This window comes from Gekko japonicus, unplaced genomic scaffold (genome assembly GCF_001447785.1).
Source record: "Gekko japonicus isolate JY-2015 unplaced genomic scaffold, Gekko_japonicus_V1.1 scaffold65, whole genome shotgun sequence".
Taxonomy (NCBI): domain Eukaryota; kingdom Metazoa; phylum Chordata; class Lepidosauria; order Squamata; family Gekkonidae; genus Gekko; species Gekko japonicus.
In genome coordinates, this window is record NW_015165832.1 from 598,088 (window position 1) to 619,146 (window position 21,059).

Consider the following 21,059-nt stretch of genomic DNA (forward strand, 5'->3'; position numbering starts at 1 on the left):
TGAAAAGGCCACACATGTGAAAGCCAAATGAGGTAGCATGATTGGACATGGGCAGGTATGTTCTTTAAAAGGTTTTAGATGTTGGGCAATTTTATAAAATCTCATTTTAAACATCCTTTGTATGAAAGGCAACATGTACACTAAAACTAAGAGTTATGATGGAAAGCTTTATCAGTATCAACAATTATTACCCTCTCACCACTAGAGGTTCATATTGTTTCTTACTGGAGTAAATTACAGACACTGGGATGCAGGAATCCTCTTGCTTTCTGAGGAAAGATGTGGTCTCTTTTCAAACAATAATACTATACTAAATATAAGCACATGGCTCTACGCCTGCCTTTGACAGTATTCTATACTAGAGAGGCTTTTGGCCTTGACTTCTTTCTCTATTGTTTATATCTTCATAATGAAGAGCAGGGGTCTTGTTGTAGAAAAAGAGCTGCCGGAGCTCATTAGCATAACTCATTAGCATAACTTATTTGCATATGCCACGCCCCCTGACATCACCGGAAGTGACAGAAGGCCACACCCCCTGACATCACCGGAAGTGTGTCAGAAGGCCCGGCTACTTACCCTCCTGCTTCATCCTCATTCCCAAACGGAATGAGGATCGAAGCAGAGGGTGGGGTAAAGAAGGGGGCGGGGCTTCACCACGTGACCGCCCCGCCCCCTAGAGGTTCTCTTCCGGAGCTCCGTACCTGAGAGCTCCCCCCCGACTAGAGCCCTGATGAAGAGAGTGCTAAAAGCTAAACTGGGGAAGGAATGGAGCCTTGTTATGCATTTATAACAAAAATGTTTTTCACTACCTCAGTGGAAAGTCATTCCAAACCTGTCACAAACCAGGGATTATGAGATTTAAAGGGATTAAAAAGAGAATATTTTACAATATGTGCTCCTGAATGTGTGTGTGTTCCAGTGAGGTAAAGTGGATGTTGGTGAGGGAGAGGAGATTCAAATTGTAAGAGTGACATGAGGGAAAGCGTTTTTTTAAACCTACCTTGTTTGTTTGTACTGCAGTCCATATGAGAACTGGGTGATCTCAAGATTGTTATTTACAGTTTTTAAAGGTGTGGGAGATACTTCCATAACTCAGCCCTCATCACATTTACTTTGTCTTTTACACAAGAGTAATTTATTTATTTAAATATTTACTGTGAAAGCTTTTGTCTTAGCTTTCTCCCTATGGAAACCAAAACCATTTTGTAACTTCATTTATCCAAAATGTTCTGTTTTCATCATCAGGTAGTTTTAAAGCATACATCATCTGAACTGGCACTAAAAAGATAACAACTTTTGGACAAAGTTGTCTAAATACAATAAAATTATTTAGCTATCAATTCTGGAAGATGAGAGACAGATTGACATTTTGTTTCCAGTTAACATTTAAAGTAGAATGAAAGAAATTGCATGGTAAGGCCCTGTGGTGTTTCTACACTTGTAAAACAGAAAATATGTTACTTTACATCGATGGTATTACTCTAGTATTTACATAATTGTAACCATTAGAACTTTTTGTTAAGATTCACTTGGGCCTTGTGACTGTATGAATAGAATGTCATGAACAAGAAATATAAATTCTTCTTAGCTGTATCAGTTGTAGGTTACCCAGGTTCCACCTACCTAGTTCAACAGTTCCTATGGGTTGGACCCTATCATTTCACTCCACTAAAGGCAGAACACCAGCAGAAAAACCTGGAAGTGATGTCATGCCTCTCTAGGAATCATTGAAAACTCTCTGGTAAGCAATGTCATACCTGTCTAGGAATTACTGAAAACCCAGTGGTACAGCCATAGAGTTTTTGGTGATTCCTAAAGAGGTGTGATGTCAGTTCAAGGTTTTCCTCAGAAGTGATGCAGTGCTATCACACTGACAGTGCCCCTCCATGTCCCAGACCCCCCAAGCCTCTGCTGGCTGGCATCTCTACACTGGATCCTATGCATCAGTTTTATTAACTGCATAGCCATCTTCTGGAACAGAGAACCTTGAAGATGAGATTCTGCTGGAGTAGGGCTCTGTGGAGTGGATTCATAGGATTTAACCCCAGCCATTCAAGCTCAGCTTCACTTGGTGAAGTCCCACTGGAAAAGGTACAAGATCATTTTAGAGTGACCCATTTTGATTCTCCATGCAGAAGAATACCATAGGCTAACAAAGAGCTAAGAAGATATAAAATGGAGGTAGAAAAGGAAACCATGATAAAGTGAAGTACAGCTGTATCAAAAAATAGGGAGTTGGTGATCATATGTATATTACACAATACCTCTTTTGCAGCAGAGTGTTTCCCATATATAGCAAGTATTAGTTTTTCATTTTCAAATTAGAAGCAAAACTATCTCTGGAGCTGTTCACAGACTCCAGTTAATTATCCACCACAGAAAAGAAAAACCTAATTTAACATTCCACTAAGAAAACGCTGGCATTGACTTCAAATGGGAATTGAGTTACACGAAGACTGCATGCACAGCAACAACAGATTGTGTGCAAATGCAACATCAATCAAAACCTTCAAAAATAATTTCATCTCCTCAGTGGTAGTGCTGATCAGGCTTTTCCTCCAAAGTGTTCCTTTTCTTAGTTTCAGAGTGCCTGGGAGTTCTTAGAAATTCATTTTGCATTTGAAAAATATTCTTGGGAAAATTATATACCGCCGGGCTCTTTTTGTAGCAGGAATTCCTCTGCATATTAGGCAACACACCCCTAATGTAGCCAATCCTCCAAGAGCTTACAGTAGCCCCTGTAAGAAGAGCTCTGTAAGCTCTTGGAGGATTGGCTACATTAGGGGTGTGTTGCCTAATATGCAAAGGAGTTCCTGCTACAAAAAAAGCCGTATGTGCTAACAATTTTAGTTAGCCTAGATTGGCCTTGATCTGAATTAGGCCTGCCATGCTGGATATTTTTACTGTTCAATTAGGGATAGTGTAGGCTGATCCTGCATTGAGTAGGAGGTTGGACTAGATGGCCTGTATGGCCCCTTCCAACTCTGTGATTCTATGAATTAATAAAATGGTTCAACAGTGTTATCTACACTGCATGTATTTACATCAGTGTATAGTCTTCAGTGATTTAGTGATGCATTGTATGTTTTCTAGAATGTAGTCTGATCTTAAACATGGTTACTCAGAAGCAAGTGCAATTAGGACCTCCTAGTAAGTGTATAGGGATCATGATTACAGGGCTGCACTGTAATCCTAAGCATACGTACTTGAAAGTAAGTCCCGCTAAATTCAATGGAATTTACTCCTTAATTAAGGCTTGCGTCTTCAGAAGTTTTCAACAGTTAACCTATCTTCCATCTACAGGGATCTACAACATTCTCCTCGAAATTAATGATAGGGTTGAATTTAACAGATGAATTCTTGTTATCAGAAGCAATTAAAAATGGCACTACTGAGTTAGAAATAGGGCTGCCAAGCCCCCACCAGGGCAGGGTTTCCCCCCCCCCAGCTCCCATTTCCCGCTGCCACTGCTGCCACCAGTGTACCAATTCTCTTTAGGAATCACAAGAAATTCCATGGTTTTACCATAGATTTTCCAGCAATTCCTATAGAGGTGTGATGTCACTTTCGGCATTTCCTTGGAAGTGGTATCACATCATGGCTAGTAGCATCCTCCATGTCCCAGTCAAGTTTATCACTGGTTGCCTTGCCATGCCTGGCTACGCTAGAAATGAACAGCTCACTTTTGAGGGTTGCCGGGTCCTAGACCCTTACCGGTGGGGGGTGGGAGGGAGAATGTTGCAGCATGCGACATCCCTGATGTGATGACGTCATGCCGAAGTGACATCATCATGTCAGGGACATTGCACGGCAACCAAAGAGTTTTGCTCAAAATACCAAAGCATTGCTGTGCAATGTCCCCAGCGTGATGATGTCACTCCTGCATGATGTCATCATGTTGGAGACATTGTGCTGAGGCATGGCTGTTGGGAGTGGGGCTTCCCCCACCCGGCCAGCTGGCTGGTAGCAGGCAGGAGCTTGTGAAACTGGGGGATCCCCTGCTCCCACCTGGGGGCTGGCAACCCTATCACTTGCTGCAGATACAGGACAAATGCACTATATTAATTTCTCCAGACATGTACCATTACCATTTCTTCCTTAAAGGGCAAAGGTGTATATTCCAGCTTTGGAATTCCAGCTTCTGATATCAGGAAACCCGCCCATTGCCACTTTTGGAAGAAATGGCAGTTATACATCTTGGAAGGATTTTGGGTAGTGCATTCATTTTGTACACACGATCATAGCACCAGGAATGTAACACCTGAAAAGTCCTAATATGGAAATGGAAAATGATTTTCTTTACAAGCACTTGGAAGAGCAAGTGGTCAAAATTCTATCACATACATCAAGGACTAGATCAACACTATCCCTAAAGGAAATTATTTACCCAGGAGAGTAACATATGCCTTAACAAAAGTTCCAGTGCATTCTTAGAATTCTTAGGCATGCAGACTTCTCTGGTCATTTCAATGCAGACAGCAGTTCTGCCTGTGCAACAGTGTGCACAGGTGAAAGTGCACCTTCTTTGTAAGAAGTAATGCAGATCTTTTGAGGAGGGAAGCACCATACATCAGAGGTCTGAAACTGCAGCATTTTGCTGAGTTGGAGCAATAACTTTTGTATCTCCAAAGGGTAATATATTTTAGTTTTGTTTATTAGGTATTGAAAACCCAGGTGTTGATGAGGTTTTTTTAAACTTTTGAATCTGTTAGGAGGGGGAGCAGATGTCTCAGTGTCTGCTGACTACTGACTCTCAGCGTCTGCTGACTACCAGTTTAAAAGATGTTCTATTCCTTGGCCAACCCCCCCCCCTAAAATTAGTTGTGGAGTTCCTGTAAACCATAGAAAGAATTACTTTGTTTTAGAAAGATCCAATTTGTTTTAGAAAGCTATGCTATGCATCCTATTATTTACAGTAGTAACTCCAATGCAAGACTAGGTTTTATCCAGATACACAGTCAAAAAAAAAAAAAAAAAAGGAGGGTCATCTCTTTTATTTGCACACTAGTTACAGTTACATTCAGTAAATATAAATATAAATATATATGTCTATAACTTACTTTAAGAGATGTCATCTTACATTCAGAGTCACTTTCTTTTTGAGTAATATGGCATGTATATTTAATATTTAATAAAGTTTTAATGGTATTTGAATAATATATTTCATGGGCAGCGAATGGAAGAGAGCACTGGTTTATTCATCTCATGACTCCTAGGGCCTGACCCAGAATGCTGCAGTGACTGTAGCCCTCTTCAGGCATTATGTTTGACCACTCACATACAGAGAGAATGCAATACATGCTGTCCTCCTGATACACACAAGTGCCATTTTGTCTGAAAGGAACAATGCTCATATGTTCCAGCTTTGGAACACATACCTTAATTTTCTGGTATGGGTATTCTAGAGTTGCCAGCCTCCAGGTGAGTTCTGGAGATGTGTCAAAATTACAGCTGCTCTCCAGATTACAGAGATCAGTTCCCCTGGAGAAAATGGCTGATTTGGAGGGGTGACTCTATGGCGTTACACCCCACTGAGGTCCCTTTCCTTCCCAAACACTGCTTTCCCCAGACTTGAGAACTAACACAACTCCAGAAAATGGCTTATTTGGAGTTGATATTTCTACTATACTACCTTACAAGTCCTGGCAGGCTTTTCTGTTGGTAGATGAATATCATTATATGGGACTTTAAAAAAGAAACAAACAACTGAGGTCCTGGGACTCTCAAGAGGGAAATGAAGTTTTCAATCTGTATACTGAAAACCCATAAACTTTTGTCTAAGAGGTTCCAGAACTCCATTTCAGAGCATTCCCTCAGAAAAAAAAAGCCCTGTCATTATAACAATCTATGTATGAGGTTCTCTGGATTCCAAGCTTTCATTTTTAGTACTATGTCTAACCCCACCCCTTCCCTTTATATCTCCACAACGAAAGGGTTAGAAAGTTACTTTAAAAAGAAAAGAAAGAAAGCTGGGAATTCAGTGAACCTGATACACAGATTGTTAAAATACTATAGGTAAAGGTAAAGGTTCCCTTGCTCGAAAGCCAGTCGAATCCGACTCTAGGGTTGCGGTGCTCATCTCCGTTTCAAAGCCGAAGAGCCAGCGCTGTCCGAAGACATTTCCGTGGTCATGTGGCCGGCATGACTAAACACCAAGGTGCACGGAATGCTGTTAACTATAACAGTATTCAATTGCCATTTTTTTTAAAAAAAAAACTTGGGGGGGATAAGAACATAAGAGAAGCCAGTGTTGGATCAGGCCAAAGGCCCATCCAGTCCAACACTCTGTCACACAGTGGGCAAAAATACCAGGTGCCATCAGGAGATCCAGCAGTGGGGCCAGGACACTAGAAGCCCTCCCACTGTTGCTCCCCCCCCCCAAGCACCAAGAATACAGAGCATCACTTGCCCCAGATTGAGAGTTCCTATCTATACCTTGTGGCTAATAGCCACTGATGGACCTCTGCTCTGCTCCATATGTTTATCCAATTCCCTCTTGAAGCCGTCCATGCTTGTAGCCGCCACCACCTCCTGTGGCAGTGAATTCCATGTGTTAATCACTCTTTGGGTGAAGAAGTACTTCCTTTTATCTGTTCTACCCCGACTGCTCAGCAATTTCATTGAGTGCCCATGAGTTCTTGTATTGTGAGAAAGGGAGAAAAGTACTTCTTTCTCAACCTGCTCTATCCTATGCATAGCTGCCGCCAGGAACATAGGGCAGGAAAGCTGTGGGGAACCCTGTCATGTGGAATCTGCATTGCTTCTGTGTGGTGGCAGCAGCAGCTGCAGTAGATATGGGGGAACGACACAAACCTGTCCCCAAGTGGAAAACACCTTAGAACAGTGTTTAGAACTGCACTGTAAATGTTGATATTTCTAACACTATCCAGAATCTTTGTATTTACAACTTAATCTTTTACCACCATTGTTATTTGTATAGTGCATGTACTTATTCTGTGCTATTTTGTCTGGTGCTGTACTGTACTATTCGACAACTGAACAGCTCAAGAATGCTGAAGATGTAGCTTTAGAAGGAAAGCAGCGGGTATAACCCATTAGACACACTGAAAGTCACTTTGCCAGTGGCAGCCACATACTACAGTAGTAAAGGATAGGGCTAGAATACTGTGCCTAATGAGCTTTATCTTCCTTTAATGTCTCCTCCTGGTGTCTTGTCATTCTGCTGTTTGGTGAGTGTTGTGCTCAGTTGTATCCCCTTTGCTTACTTATTCCTGTCCAGGATTTCTTAGTTTCATAAATATTAACCCTGCTGTGCAGTGGAAGCCAGCTCTATCATTTCTTTTTCATTAAACTGCCGTTTTGAGAGCTTTTTGATTCATGACTCCTCTTTTCCTTACTAAGATAATTTACTTGGAGGAAAAATGTGTGCTGCTGACATTTGGCACCCAGATATGTTGCTGACAGCTCATGATATAGCACATCCTTGCTTAAGCTAACAAACTGTGGGGGGAGGAAAGCACCTTGATGGAAGACTGAGGCCGCTAGTATGGTACAGTGGTTAGAGCATTGGTCTAGGACCTGGGTTCCTATCCATGCCTAGAACTCACTGGCAGTGCATTCCTAAACAGAGTTGTACTCTTCTAAGTCAATGAATGTGAAATGCCTATTTTTCCTTCCCTCGCCACCACTTTCCTGGCTAACAGTGGTCTGATTGCACTATATGTGAATTTGGGGCATCACCTTCTCTCAGCCTAATGTTCCTTATGACATTGTTGTTCTGATGATAAAATTATGCATGCTGAGCTCCTCAAAAGGAGAGTGGAGTACAAATGTGATAGATTTGTAGACCATATGAGAGCCATGTGTACGCAGCCTTAAGCTTCCTATAGAAAAAGTGGGATAGGAATGCCACAAATAATTATGTATGTGAAATATCGGTTGAGGTTGCATAGCATTTTCCAGGAATTTTTTTTAACAAGCATACTTGTGCCAGTGAACTGTGTAAAAATGAAAATAGATTCCCAGTATAGAAATTTCATGGAGGATCTACTTTCTTGTATCCAAATAAAGATGGAATCCTCTTTGATTGCTCTTAAAGCTTTGTGAGATTCAGGCATCAGCGCTGAACAAAGTGGTTTCAGATGAAAAGAAAAGTGTAAAATATTGTTTAGATATTTGAACATCTCCCAATAAGATATTTTTTGAAACTGAAATGTCAGAACCAGCTAAGATGACAGAATTTGAAACTTTTTAAAATATAAAAGATGCAAGCCATATGGTTTCAAAGTAATATAAGATCATATTGAAATACTAATGGAAGACAGACAGAACAAATGGAAAAGCTATGGTTAAGTGGACACAAGATACTGGCAGGCAAGTTTTACTTGAAAATGAGACTATAGCTGGAAAGATGGAAAAAGGTTTTGTCATACTCAACTTTATACAAGAATTATCTGAAATAATTAGATGGTATATAGATCCAGTTGGTCAGCCATCTTGGTCTGAAGCAGTACAACAAATTTAGAGTCCAATGGCACTTTAAGAGCAACAAAGGTTTATTCAAGGTATGAGCTTTCATGTGCATGCACACTGTATCAAATATATGGTATGTTATTCACTCTGAAGTCAATAAAGTAATTATTACAATAATTCAGCTTTTGGATCAGTCGAAAAAATACTGATAGGAATGATCATTGATGATGGTTACATCCCACTGCTCATCGTTATGGTAATTTGATGATAAATCATGTTGTTCCAATAATCACTGAATTAATTAGAGTTGCCAACCTCCAGGTGTTAGCTGGAGATTTCCCACTATTACACCTAATCACTAGGCAACAGAGATCAGTTCACCTAGAGAAAATGGCTGCTTTGGAAGGTAGATTTGATGGCATTGAAGCCCCTCCCAACCCAAGCTGGCAACCCTATTATTTATAGTCATTGATGTTCGGGTTACACTGCAGTCCTAAACAGAGGCACATGCTTCTCAGGGCCAAACTAGATGGCACAGTGGCCATGGACCTGAACAGTGGCAGCCACCATTTTATAGAAGAATTTGACCATTTAACAAAGCTGTGGTGTTTTGGCACATGAAAAGGTATGTGGGGTAAACAAGATTGCCTGGTCCTGCTGTCCCCTTTGGCATTTTTAAAAGGCCAAATTATTTTCTTAAACAGCAGCAGCAGCAGCCACAGGTAGGATTCGTGGCTGCTGTAACATCCTATTTGGCTGTCAGGCCATAGACTTCAATGGACAAGTAAGTTTATTTGTTTACTTTATTTATATCTCCCCTTTCTCCCCAATGGGGATCGAGCCCTTGGCTCCTGGGGAGGCCTGGGGGTGATGACCCCTTCCAAATCTGCCCTGCCCCCCCCAATCTTCCCTGAGGTGGAGGGAGCCTGGGGGTGCTGATTGGGAGGTCAGTGATGAGAATGGCCGGCCGGCCAGCACGGTTCCCTCTAAGCTGTGGAGTCTTGTGATCAAAAATTCTACTTTGTGAGCTGCTGGCATTAAATTTGTGAGCAAGCTATTTGGCTACTGCATAAATTAGTTTGTTCTGGTGCCATCCTTCCTGAGCTGAGACAAAAATGTGTGAGCTGAAGGCTAAAAAACTGTGAGCTAGCTCACACTAACTCAGCTTAGAGTGAGTGAGCAAGAGTGGGCAGGGGTGGACTGCATGCCTGGCCCTGGCACCACCGGCTCCGCTTCCAGCATGTGCAAAGGGCCTGGACCGCAGCAGCACATGGAGTGGCAGGAATTTACAGCACAAGCTGGTATGTGTGTGTGTGTGTGTGTGTTGTCTCCCCCCCCAAATAGCTAGGTGTTCGTTTTAAATTCTCCATTTAGTTAATTAAATTAAAACAATAAATTAGACACCATGCTCCCTCTGTGCCCCCCCTTGAAAAAAGCTATGGGGCTAATGAGGACCCAAACCAGATTACATCATTCTCATCTCCTTTTTTATCTTCACAACAATTCTGTGAGGTAGGTTAGGCGGAGAGTACGTGACTGTTCCAAGGTCACCCAGCAAGCTTCCATGGCAGAGAGGGGATTGAAACCCAGGTCCGATACTTTAAACGTGTATACTAGACTTTCTCCAACATAGGACTGAAAGCACTTCACAAACTAATCATACAAATTAAAATCAATCAGATCACAAATCAAAAGAAGAAGAAAATGTCCAAACAATTAACATCAGCCTATCCTAAAACCTGGCCAAAAAGCACTTTGATTTACAGTGTCTCCTAACCAAGCAATCATTCTATTATGTCGGAGCTGCTTTAGAGAAGTTCCAGTTACGGTAATAGCTGGGTATTAGTACAGTCCATTACAGAGGTACTGCAGTGTAACCCCATGAAAATCCATGAACTTGAGCTGGAATAAATCTGCATATATTTCTTTATTCATTTGTTTGATTTGTAGCCCACCTTCCCCTGTACAACAGGGCTCAGAGCAGGTAACAACATTCATAAAACATTCCAAACAGTTAAAATTTTAAAACAATTCTATAATATAATAAGATAACAACAACAACTAATAGATGGTGTATAAAAGGGCACAACCTAGTGCTAAAATCTGGCTGGATGTGATCTTTCATTAGTCACTGCTCACTTCTTTGCAAAAGTTCATACCCCGTCACATATTTTATTAGTCTTTAAGGTGCTACTGGACTTTTGCCATCTTCTTTATCTAGTGCAGCTCTGCTTGTGCTTGGGATCCAATCCAGTACTAATAAACCTATGTGCTGATTGTAACTATTTAAAGATTTGGAAGTGAAACTCTAGAGTTGCCAATGGCCATGCAGCTGCTAGCACCTCTGGTTCAGCTGGATTTTCAGGTTATGTAGCACTTCACACAGACTCATGCCCAGACCAGTTCTGAAAGTCTTCATTAAGCAAAGGATGTGCACATATCCTTTTACCCACTGTTTATCACATAGGACTTTTTTAAAAAAAGTAATATACAAGATTGCAGATTTCTAGGCAGCTGTAGCCTACTGTTTTGTGTGTGTTTTTAACTGTTGGGACCATTTGTTACTTGCTCTTCTCCAGCACTTTCAAGAAATGTTTTAAAACTTGTGGATTTTATGGTACCTCGTACCGACTATGTAAGCCACCCTGAGCCTGTTCACGGGGAGGGCGGGATACAAATGAAATAAATAAAATTCCTCTTTGACTAAATTGACCAGACCAGAAACTGACCTTTGATTTGTATAGGAGACAGTTGCAAATTCACCAGCAGTTGGAACAAGGCAACTACAAGTCCCAGTTCTGTATATTTGTAAGGCTATCAAGCATTCCAGCATCGCGCTTAGTGCTGCAGCAGTGAGGAGAGAAAGTTCTGCTGTTCAACAGAAAAGACCATCTCTTCACAGCCTAAAAGTGCAAACCCTTCTCAGAGCAGAACAATTTACTTCACCCCAGTCCATACTTCCCACCCTGAAATGCTTTCTATTCAGATTATTCTGCCACATGCAGGCTGCTGTTCGTATTTCTGGCAGCTGACAACTTTTATAGCATTGTAATTTCCCCTTAGTGAGTGTTATGTCTGGTGGTAATTCAATGGCTTTCCCCCCAATTGACTGAGTAGCTTCTGCTGTTCCTTTCAAAGAAATCAACTGGCCAAGTTCGTAATTTCTTCAGAGCTAATGGTGAGTGTTAATCACCTAAGAAAGACCATCCCTCAGAGCCAAACTAGATATTATGGTGGCCATCAGTCTGATCCATGGCTGCCAAAACCATTTTAGAGAAGTATTTGGCCATTTAAAAATTCTGTGAGGACCCAATCCCGATCTGGCCCATGGCGCAGTGGGATCAGAAGATTTTGTTCCCCTGTCTCATGTACCTTTTCAAGTGCTGAAACAGGCTCCTCGTGGCTATTTTAGAAAGGTGTGGGGAGGGTCAGGATCAGGCCCTTGTGGCATTTTTTAACAAAATGGCCAGATTTAAAATGGCATCGGCAACCATGGGTTGGACCTGTGGCCCCTGTAATGTCTTGTTTGGCCTGCAGACTCTAGAGACATGTCAAAATACATGTTGTGGGACAGTTATTTTTAATTACAACCAAGTTGTGAGCCACTAAAATACACTATTTTCATCGAATAACCAAAAATTTACACACAATTGAGAGAAAGGTGTCAGGAGGATGATCATTCCTTAGCTGTATTTGCCAATGAAGACTGTGTGTTCTAAATGGCCACTTGAGAGCATTTCACTTGGTACTTTCACATAATTTGATAGACCCCCCACACACATTTCAGTCTCATAAAGGAATACCTTATTTTTGTGGTCCTTTTTATATGAATGAATCAAGACATAGCCTCATCTGCAATGTCACTTCCTACCTATTGAGTTGTAGCTCTCAACAGCAAAGATGGGCTGACATTCCAAATGGTTTCTTGGGGTGGCATTTTTTTATGGTAGCATACTAGAACTGCTACCTTTTCAATTTTTAAAAAGAAAAACAGTGCCTTGTCTCTGATCTGTAAGGTTGCAGTAAGATGTCTGTGATGGGATCTGTCGTACTGATAAAATGTTTGTGAAGGGAGCACCCATGTTCAGCACAGGCAACCAATGTTTCCTCTAAGCCATGGAGTCTCGTGAGAAAAAATTCTGCTTTGTGAGCTACTGGCATTAAAACTGCGAGTGAGCAATTTGACTAGTGCATAAATTAGTTTGCTCTAGAGCCATCCTTCCTGAGCTAAGATAAAAATGTGTGAACCGGAAGCTAAAAAAACTGTGAACTGGCTCACAGTAACTCAGCTTAGAGGGAACACTGCAGGCAACCACTTAGGGTTGCCAAGTCCCGCAAACTCACCGGCAGGGGAGGCCCCAACGGGTCCGTGAGCCGGCTCCGGATGGGCGCGCGCGTGTGCGCAAAGCGCACACGCGCCACCAGCACATCACCAGAAGTGACGTGTGACGTCACTCACATTGGGGGCGTGGCCCAACGATCTGGGCCACGCCCCCAACGTGAGCGACGTCGCATGTCACTTCCAGTGACGCAGCTTTGGGGGGGCGGAGTTCCCCCGGGGCCCAATTCCGCTGCGGCGGAAATCGGGCCTCCAAAGCGGGGGTTTCCCTGCCCCCCGCCCCCACTTGGCAGCCCTACAACCACTTCTGCCCTCTTAAAGGCCTGAGGTGGCTAAATGTCTTGGTACATCCCTTGATGTGAGCTTTAGCTTCTCTTATGTGACTATTGTATGAGCCTATATGATTAAAATAAGGTTGATTAAATCAATCGATAAATGATGTCATGTTGAAGTTACTTACCGAGCAGTGTTGTGGGAGATGTGTGTGTGTGTGTATCAAGGCTGCTGTCCCAGCCACACCACACCACTTGTGAATGGTTACAAATAAATACACAGATAATTTTGACAATACATTCAAAGGTAGTGGATTGAACAGTGGGTTAAGGATGCTCTGCAGGAAGAAACATTCCTTTGTGGAATCAGAGAGTTAACTAGATAGCTGAGCACTGGAGAAAAATGAACAGAGAGGAAACAGGGCACTTTGCTGTTAATAGTCTGAGGTGGTCTCTGCAAAACACACCTTGCTGGTGGCAAAATGGAAACAGATGTTACACTTTTGATGAGCCAAGAGTTGAAAGTGTACACGGTGAAAGCTTGGCAAAAGGAGTTCCACTCACAAATCCTATTATTTGTAATCATTTCTAACAGGATTTGTATTTCCAGCTCTTCCCCCCCCCCCAGCACATCACTTTAAAAACTCCTTTCATATTCTCAAATGCTTTTCTTAATACCCAGGTTGTTTCATATATCGTTCTATCATATATGGGAGGGTTTTTTCCCCCCTTCTGATTTCAACTTTAAAGGAAAGGAAGAATTGTATCCTCTAAGACCCTCGGTGCAATTGTTTGAAAAGGAAGCAATTTTTTTTTCTAGCATGAAACAGACAGAATTAGATTTAAAAAATAAATACTTGGCATTGTTAAGCCTATCAGTAAGGACAGCTGCCATTGTTGTGGGGAAAAGAAACAAATTAGTGTTGGTGTTTCCTGTTCTAAGGCAGTGCTGTAGTACGTAGGAAAGTGTTGTAATAATAATATCGGGTTGGATACAAGGACTGCCTTCTGCTGTGTGCAGAGGCGTCCTCTAAGTGGGGTAGCTTTCCTCTGAGGAAGTTGCCTCACAGTGAGGGAAAATACATGGACCCAATCAGCCCAGTAATAATACATGCAGGTTTCTACCATCCTATCCCACTTTGGTGTGTCTAAAGTTCAGGATCCAGGTTGGGGCTATGCAAATAGAGGCAACCTTGATTCTCAGTGGCTGAAGTCATTAGGGGCCGTTTAGCACCTGTGGAGATCCCAAGTGCACGCCCCTTTTCTTTTTCTTGTATAAATTGATTTCCCATAGGTGTGGATTGAAATGTAAAATGCTGGGTTTGGCAGCACTTATGGGGAGAGCTAAACTTGCCATCCATCTCTGACTCTGGGTGGCCCATCCAGATCCTTCCTCTGTGCAGTTCATCTATGATAACTATTACTACTATGAATGCTTAGTGTATCATTATACTATTTCCCAGAGGGATTTTTTTTGGTGTGGATACTTATTTCTGCCAACAGAGGGCTCGCTCTCCCCCAACAGCTCTTTCTACAGTCTCAAGGGTCTTCCTGGGTCTGCAGAAAAATAAAAAAGTGGGGGAGGAACCCTCAGGGAAGGTTGAATTCCCCCCCCCAAAAAAAACCCTTTTGAAATGGCCTCTGCAGGGATCTAACTCCAGGCATCAACAGTGAGAGATTAGAATGTTGAGGGGGGGGGCTTCTAACTGGCTCTGTCAGTAAAAGGGTGGGGGAAGGGCCCTTTCCAGGCCTCTAGCTGTGTCAGTAAAAGGGTGGGGGAAGGGCCCTTTCCAAGCCTCTTTTGGCCTTTGAGGGAGGGAGGGAGCCTTGGGGCCAGGCCTGACAAGGGTTGCCAGTGCCAGGCAGGGAAATTCCTAGAGGTTTTGTGGTAGACTCTCTGGAGGGCAGGATCTGGAGAAGGGAAAGGCCTCAGCTGGGTATAATGCCAGAGTCCACCCTCCAAAGCAGCCATTTTCTCCAGGGAGACAGATCTCTGCTGTCTAGAGTTCACACTTGGAGGTTGCCAACCCTAGGCCTGGCAGCAGTCTACGTTGCCAGGTCCCCCCGGGCACTGGCAGGGGATAGGGGGGAAGGTTGCCAGATCCAGGCTGGGAAACTCCTGGAGATTTGGGGGTGGACCCTGGGGAGGACAGGGACTTCAGTGGGATACAATGACATACAGTCCACCCTCCAGAGCATCCATTCTCTCCAGGGGAAGTTATCTCAGTAGTCTGGAGCTGAGCAGGAATTCCAGGGGATCCCCAGATCCCACCTGTAGGCTGGCATGACTTGCATGACTCAACTTGGCCCGGCTGCTTGCTTCTGTTCAGCAGCCACCCTATGAAAGCCAGTGTGGTGCAGCAGTTAGAGCTTCAGAGTAGGGTCTGCAAGACCCAGGTTCAGATCCCCATCTTGTGGTGGAAGCTGACTGGGTGATGTGACTGGTCCAAACTTTCAGCCTAACCAACTTCACGGGGTTGTTGTGCAGATAAAAAGGAGGTGAGAATAATGTAAGCTGCTTTGGTCCCCACTGTGGAGAAAGACTATTTTCCTAGGTAGAGGGTGTGGGGGAGGGGGGTGGAGACGGAAAGCTGAAAACAGATAAAGGTAGGTTGGCTGTTGGTTGGGAAGGAAATAGGTTTGCCAACTCCAGGTTGGAAAATTCCTGGACATTTGAGGGGTGGGGTTTGAGGAGGGGAGGAGCTTCAGACCAGTATAATGCCATAGACTCCACCCTCCAAACTAGCCATTTCCTCCATGAGAACTACCGTTGCCAGCCTCTGGGTGAGGGCTGGAGATCACCCAGAATTACAACTGTTGTCCAGGTGACAGAGATCAGTTCCCCTGGATAAAATGGCTGCTTTGGAGGGTTGAATCTATGGCATTTTACCCTACTGAGGCTGCTTGCCTCCCTAAGCCTCACTGTCTCGAGGCTCCACCCCCAGAAGGGAGCGAGAGAGTGAGACAGGTAGGGGTAGAGGGGAGGAAGCAAAGGTGTGAGGAATGGGATGACCATCCCATAAGTTTCTTGTGGGTCTCCACTTGTCATATATAAAATTCTAAACCTAGTGGATCAAAAACAACAGATAATATGGCAAAGTACAGATAGTGTTTTTCTACAGTCCTCATGTATCCCCAGGTTTGCATAAAAATTAAAAGGAAAGATGACCTGTAATGTTTAGGAGAAAAGACTGAGATCTCGCAATGCTATATTGCAAGATCTCGGCCACCATTTTGAGAGAGGCTGGTGGGCAAGGCAAGTGAGTGGGGGTGGAGGGGGGAGGGTTGCCAGATCCAGGCTGCTGCCATGTGACCCAGATAGGCAACTGGGCAGAAGAGGAGGAGGAGCTGCTACTGCATATTAAGCTATGGAAGCAAAAGTGGCAATTCTGCAGGTAGGTGGAAAGAGGAGGAGGCACAGCAGTTGTTGCCTCACTGCTGCTGTCATGAATCAGGTGAGTGGTAGCAGCACTGTAAGCAGGTGGGCAGGTGAGTGGGGGAGCGGGAGCTGCCGCCAAGCACAGGGGGAAAGGATGAGATTCCCCCCCCCACAAGTGTTACGGGACTCTTGCTTATTATATCGGATTCTGAATCAGGCCCTAGTGTGCGAATTCCTAAATCCATATATTAGGGCCACAGACAGGAAAGATCATTCTACACACCTGGGGGGGGGGAAACCCAGCTTTTAGAAGAATCTGGTTTTTAAAATAAAAATGGGGTATTACAACCTCTCAAAATAACAGAAATGAATGCCTCTGAGATTTTGTTGGCCAATATGGAAATTGCTAGGCAACCACAACAATATGTCTGCAACAACAAGTCTTGGGTTCTGTCAGTAAAAGGCAAGGTGAGGAGCAGGGCCCTTTCTATGGCTCTTTCAGTGTCCCAGTCCAACCCTTCCCCCTGCCCTAGAGGGGGGACTTATTAGGGCCAGGCCTGGCAGCACTGGGCAACTTACCTGGTCCAGCAGCAACCATCTGGTACCTCTCTATTACATAACAGCAGCCACCATATGACTGACCTGGATGACTGGCTACCACATACTTTTCACAAGCCACCCAGGTCCTGCAGTGGCTACCAGATGACCTGATGCCACAGAACTCACCTGGGCCAAGTAGCAGCCACCACACAAACTTGCACAACTTTGCTAGGCCTGCTGCTGGCCACCAGACAACATAAGCCAATGGAACATAGTGGCAGGAGTTTTCCCTCCTTCAGCGGTTATTTGGAAACCCTACTCACAGGGTTGTTGTGAAGATAAAATGGAAGAGAGGAGAATGATGTAAGCTGTTTTGGATCCCCATTGGGGAGAAAGTTGGGGCATAAATGAAGTAAATAATTCATAAAGCTGAAGCCTGGGAGGGCAGGCAAATGTTGATGGTTGGGAGGAGAGAAGGAAACAGGGAAGGCGGAGAAGGTAAGGTGTGATGTATGGGACATGGGTGGCTGCAATCAGCAATCAGCAATATCATGATGTCAGTTTTGGGGGAAACCTGAGTAGTGACAGGAAACTGGAGCTTGGGGTGGGGCATCCTTCACTCTCAACAGAGGCTTGGCTGGAAGAGAAGAGAATGATGTAAGCTGTCGGGAGTCAGGAAAAAGGGGGTACAGGGAAAGGAGGGCACAGGGGGAAATGCAGTGCCCCTTAGAAGTTCTTGCAGGATTCGTATATCTAACGTTTTTCAAAAAATTTCAATAATACTATGTCAGTAATGCTACTGCATATTAGGCTCTGAATTTACATAGGGAGTTCTTGATTACAAGAATAGGCTCAGAACAGACCCTTCAACACTGTATTACACCAGATCCTTATAAGTGTGATACTGTCATATTCTGGTATATCACTGTATCTAATAGTAAACTGGCTAGCCCTTATGTGGATGAAGAAAGAAGTAAAACCAGGCTACCCACAAAGAGGTGTTATCTCTCTCCTTCCATAAGTCCCCCTGTGTGCCAGCTATGGTTGCCACCAGGCAGCCATCTGCTTGCTATCCCACCACTAAAGGTAGCCCATCTGTCATTGACCAGAGCCTGGGCTTTCTCCATCATGGCTCAGGTTCTGTGGAATGGGCTCCCTGAAGAGGTGAGGGAGGCCCCCTCCGTGAAGATCTTCAGGAGACTTTGGAGGGGAGGGTTGAATGGGCGGCATCTTTTAATGGGGAAGGGGCAAAGATTTGTGGTTTGCAGTTTTATATCTTGAGCGGTGGCGCAAGTGGTTAAGACGCTAAACTGCAGGCCATGGAAGGTCAGTAGTTCAGCAGTTCGAGACCCAAGACGGAGTGAGCTCCCGTCTCTAGTTCCAGCTCCTGCCAACCTAGCAGTTCGAAAGCAAGAAAGTGCAAGTAGATAAATAGGTACCACTTCGGTGGGAAGGTAACAGCATTCCATGCGCCTTGGTGTTTAGTCATGCCGGCCACATGACCACGGAAACGTCTTTGGACAGCGCTGGCTCTTCGGCTTTGAAACGGAGATGAGCACCGCAACCCTAGAGTCGGATTCGACTGGCTTTCGAGCAAGGGAACCTTTACCTTTACCTTTTTTTAACTGGAAATGTTACTGTTATTGTAAGCTGCCTTGAATTGTGGGGAAAGATGGGACATTAATGGTTTAATAAATATATAAAAGAAGTCTCTCTCTACCCCAGGAACTCCCTAGCTGTGCAGAAACATATAACTTTGTAAGTTAGCCAAAAGAAGAACAGGAAAAGTGGTGGTGATATTGAGAGCACCTGAGGGGGCAGTTAAAAGGCAGAAAGTGTTCAAGTCTCTAGAAACTTAAAAATCCTGAAGGGGGGGGTTTGGGGTGGTGGGGCATTACTTCCAGACACTTATTCCCTTTCATGATCCTTCACAGCCCTCACAGCCTGTCACAAATATTTGCAGTTTAATCTTAGGACACTGACATATGAAGTAGTTCTCCTAATGTACCTGCAAGACATTCTTTTCTTGAGCGTCTTTTAATGTATTTTATTAAGTCTGTATTTTAAATTAATGTAAGCTGCTTAAGAGCAAACATTTGGCTAAAAGATGAGCTAACAATATAATAAACCGATAAATGTATGAGTTTACCTCAGATGCAGAAAGTCCACCCTGCCGTTCTGCATGAAAGAGGCAAACGTTCTAGACTCAAGCACATTCATTCAGACACAGACCTAATGATGCACCTTTCAGGTCCACAAAAAAGCAGGAATTTGGTTTTTAAAGAAAAAGCTTCTGAAAGGGGTAAAGGAAAAGCTAAGTGAGATCTAAGAGATCCATGATCAGATATCCTATTCCTGACAGTTTTAATTAAAACTAGCCTCTGCCTCATTCCAAATTCTTTGCTGTGGTTGCCGTTAAATAAAATTAAGGTCAGCAGGAGAGTCCCAGTCATGGATCTGTTGCATCTCATTTAGTTGCACCATAAGATTCCTAAGTTTCCTGTCTAAGGAATTTCAAATACTTTTTGCTCACATATTTTTGTGTAAGTATAATGGATCTCCTTTTTCTTCACAGGCCCTTCATGTTGCTGCCCCCACTTATGGAATGGATGCGTGTCGCTATAACCTATGCTGAGCACCGACGCAGTTTCACAGTGGACAGCGATGACATCAGGCAGACAGCCAGGCTGCTTTTACCAGGGCTGGACTGTGAGCCCCGGCAGCTCAAGTATGTGCTTTTAATACTCAATCCAAGATATAGTCAATTAGACTTCTGTTTACTTGATAATGTTCCAGCGTTTTAGTTGTATTTTAAATGATTGGTATTCTATTTATGATTATATGTTATGAGAGGGTTTAATTGTATTTTTATGAAATATCTATAAACTGCCCTGAGCCCACCTTGGTGGGGAGGGCAGGGTATAAATTAAATAAATAAATAAATAAATAAAATATAAATAAATTGAGTCTACCTCAATGATTTAATCACAAAGCGCTTCTTAGGAGGACTGTAGACTTGGTTTAATGGTGTGAGTGGCTGAGTGAATGAACACGGACTTGTTAATAGATTTTGCACCTCTGTCAGAAGCATTGCTGGGAAAAGAATGTTCTGATGTGTGAGCTAAAGCCTCAGCCTCGGGAACATCTTTTGCCTCTAAAGACTATTTCAGACATGAACCTCCAGTTGCCTTCACAAAAGCCCTTCATGGGGAAAGTACAATTCAGCGTTTGTATCAGTCATTGTACGTGGCAATTTTATGTGTGTCTGTGTAAGTCTTTGGCAGCATGAACACACACTGGGAAATCATAAGGGGCCCTGACATCCTAACACATGTACAGCATGTATGTATACGCAGGGGTCATTTCGTAGAAAAAGAGCTAGGGGGACTCATTAGCATAACTCATTAGCATATGCCACACCCCCTGACAACACCAGAAGTGTGTCCTCCCCACAGCCGGCGGCAACCTCCAGCGGGCACCAGCAGGGAGCTCCAGGCCCCGCCCTCCCGCACCTCACCCGGGGGGATGGCGTCCCCCCGCGTCCCCCCCAAATGACCCCTGTGTATACGTCAAAAATTGTGTATGTGTGATTATCACATAGGATCGCTTACTTGCAGACTGCACACGATTTCCTACACAGAAAAAATTAGGAATGGTTTCGTATTTGAAGCACTCCTTAGAAATTATGAAGGAGACACATGGGTGTTCTTTTATATACAGGCAATATATACAGTCAAAACAAATAGCTGCCTTCTGTGTTTCAATGACAATGTTGTCAATGTTCTGGTGGTCTGCAGACAATTGGCAGCAATCCTGGGCTCATGGAATGGGTGCCCTGATCTTTCCCCATTCCAAACTCCAAATGTTAGCAGTTGTATTCATGAGGAGATTCATTTTATAATTTATTACTACTCACTTTGCAGTGTTACTCATTCTAAATATATCCTGTGTATGATGGAAGGGATTTATCTAATAACTTTCTGTCAAGAAATAGTGCTGAGCATAGCACGGATGAGTCATTTAAACATCTTTTAGAGTGTTGATTTGTAAATCTATTAAAAGCTTTAGTATTCATAGAAGGAATGGGCAGGTATTG

The 21,059-nt window shown here is 43.5% G+C and overlaps 1 protein-coding gene across 1 annotated transcript in view; it reads left to right on the top strand.

Moving 5' to 3' along the window:
• The window catches only part of ABTB2 (ankyrin repeat and BTB (POZ) domain containing 2), a 240,720-nt gene that overhangs the window by 184,139 nt on the left and 35,522 nt on the right, over nucleotides 1–21,059 (top strand). The window contains exon 4 of the mRNA XM_015410876.1: nucleotides 19,539–19,691. Coding sequence (XP_015266362.1) covers nucleotides 19,539–19,691 — 153 coding nt within the window. The remainder of the gene's footprint in view (nucleotides 1–19,538; nucleotides 19,692–21,059) is intronic.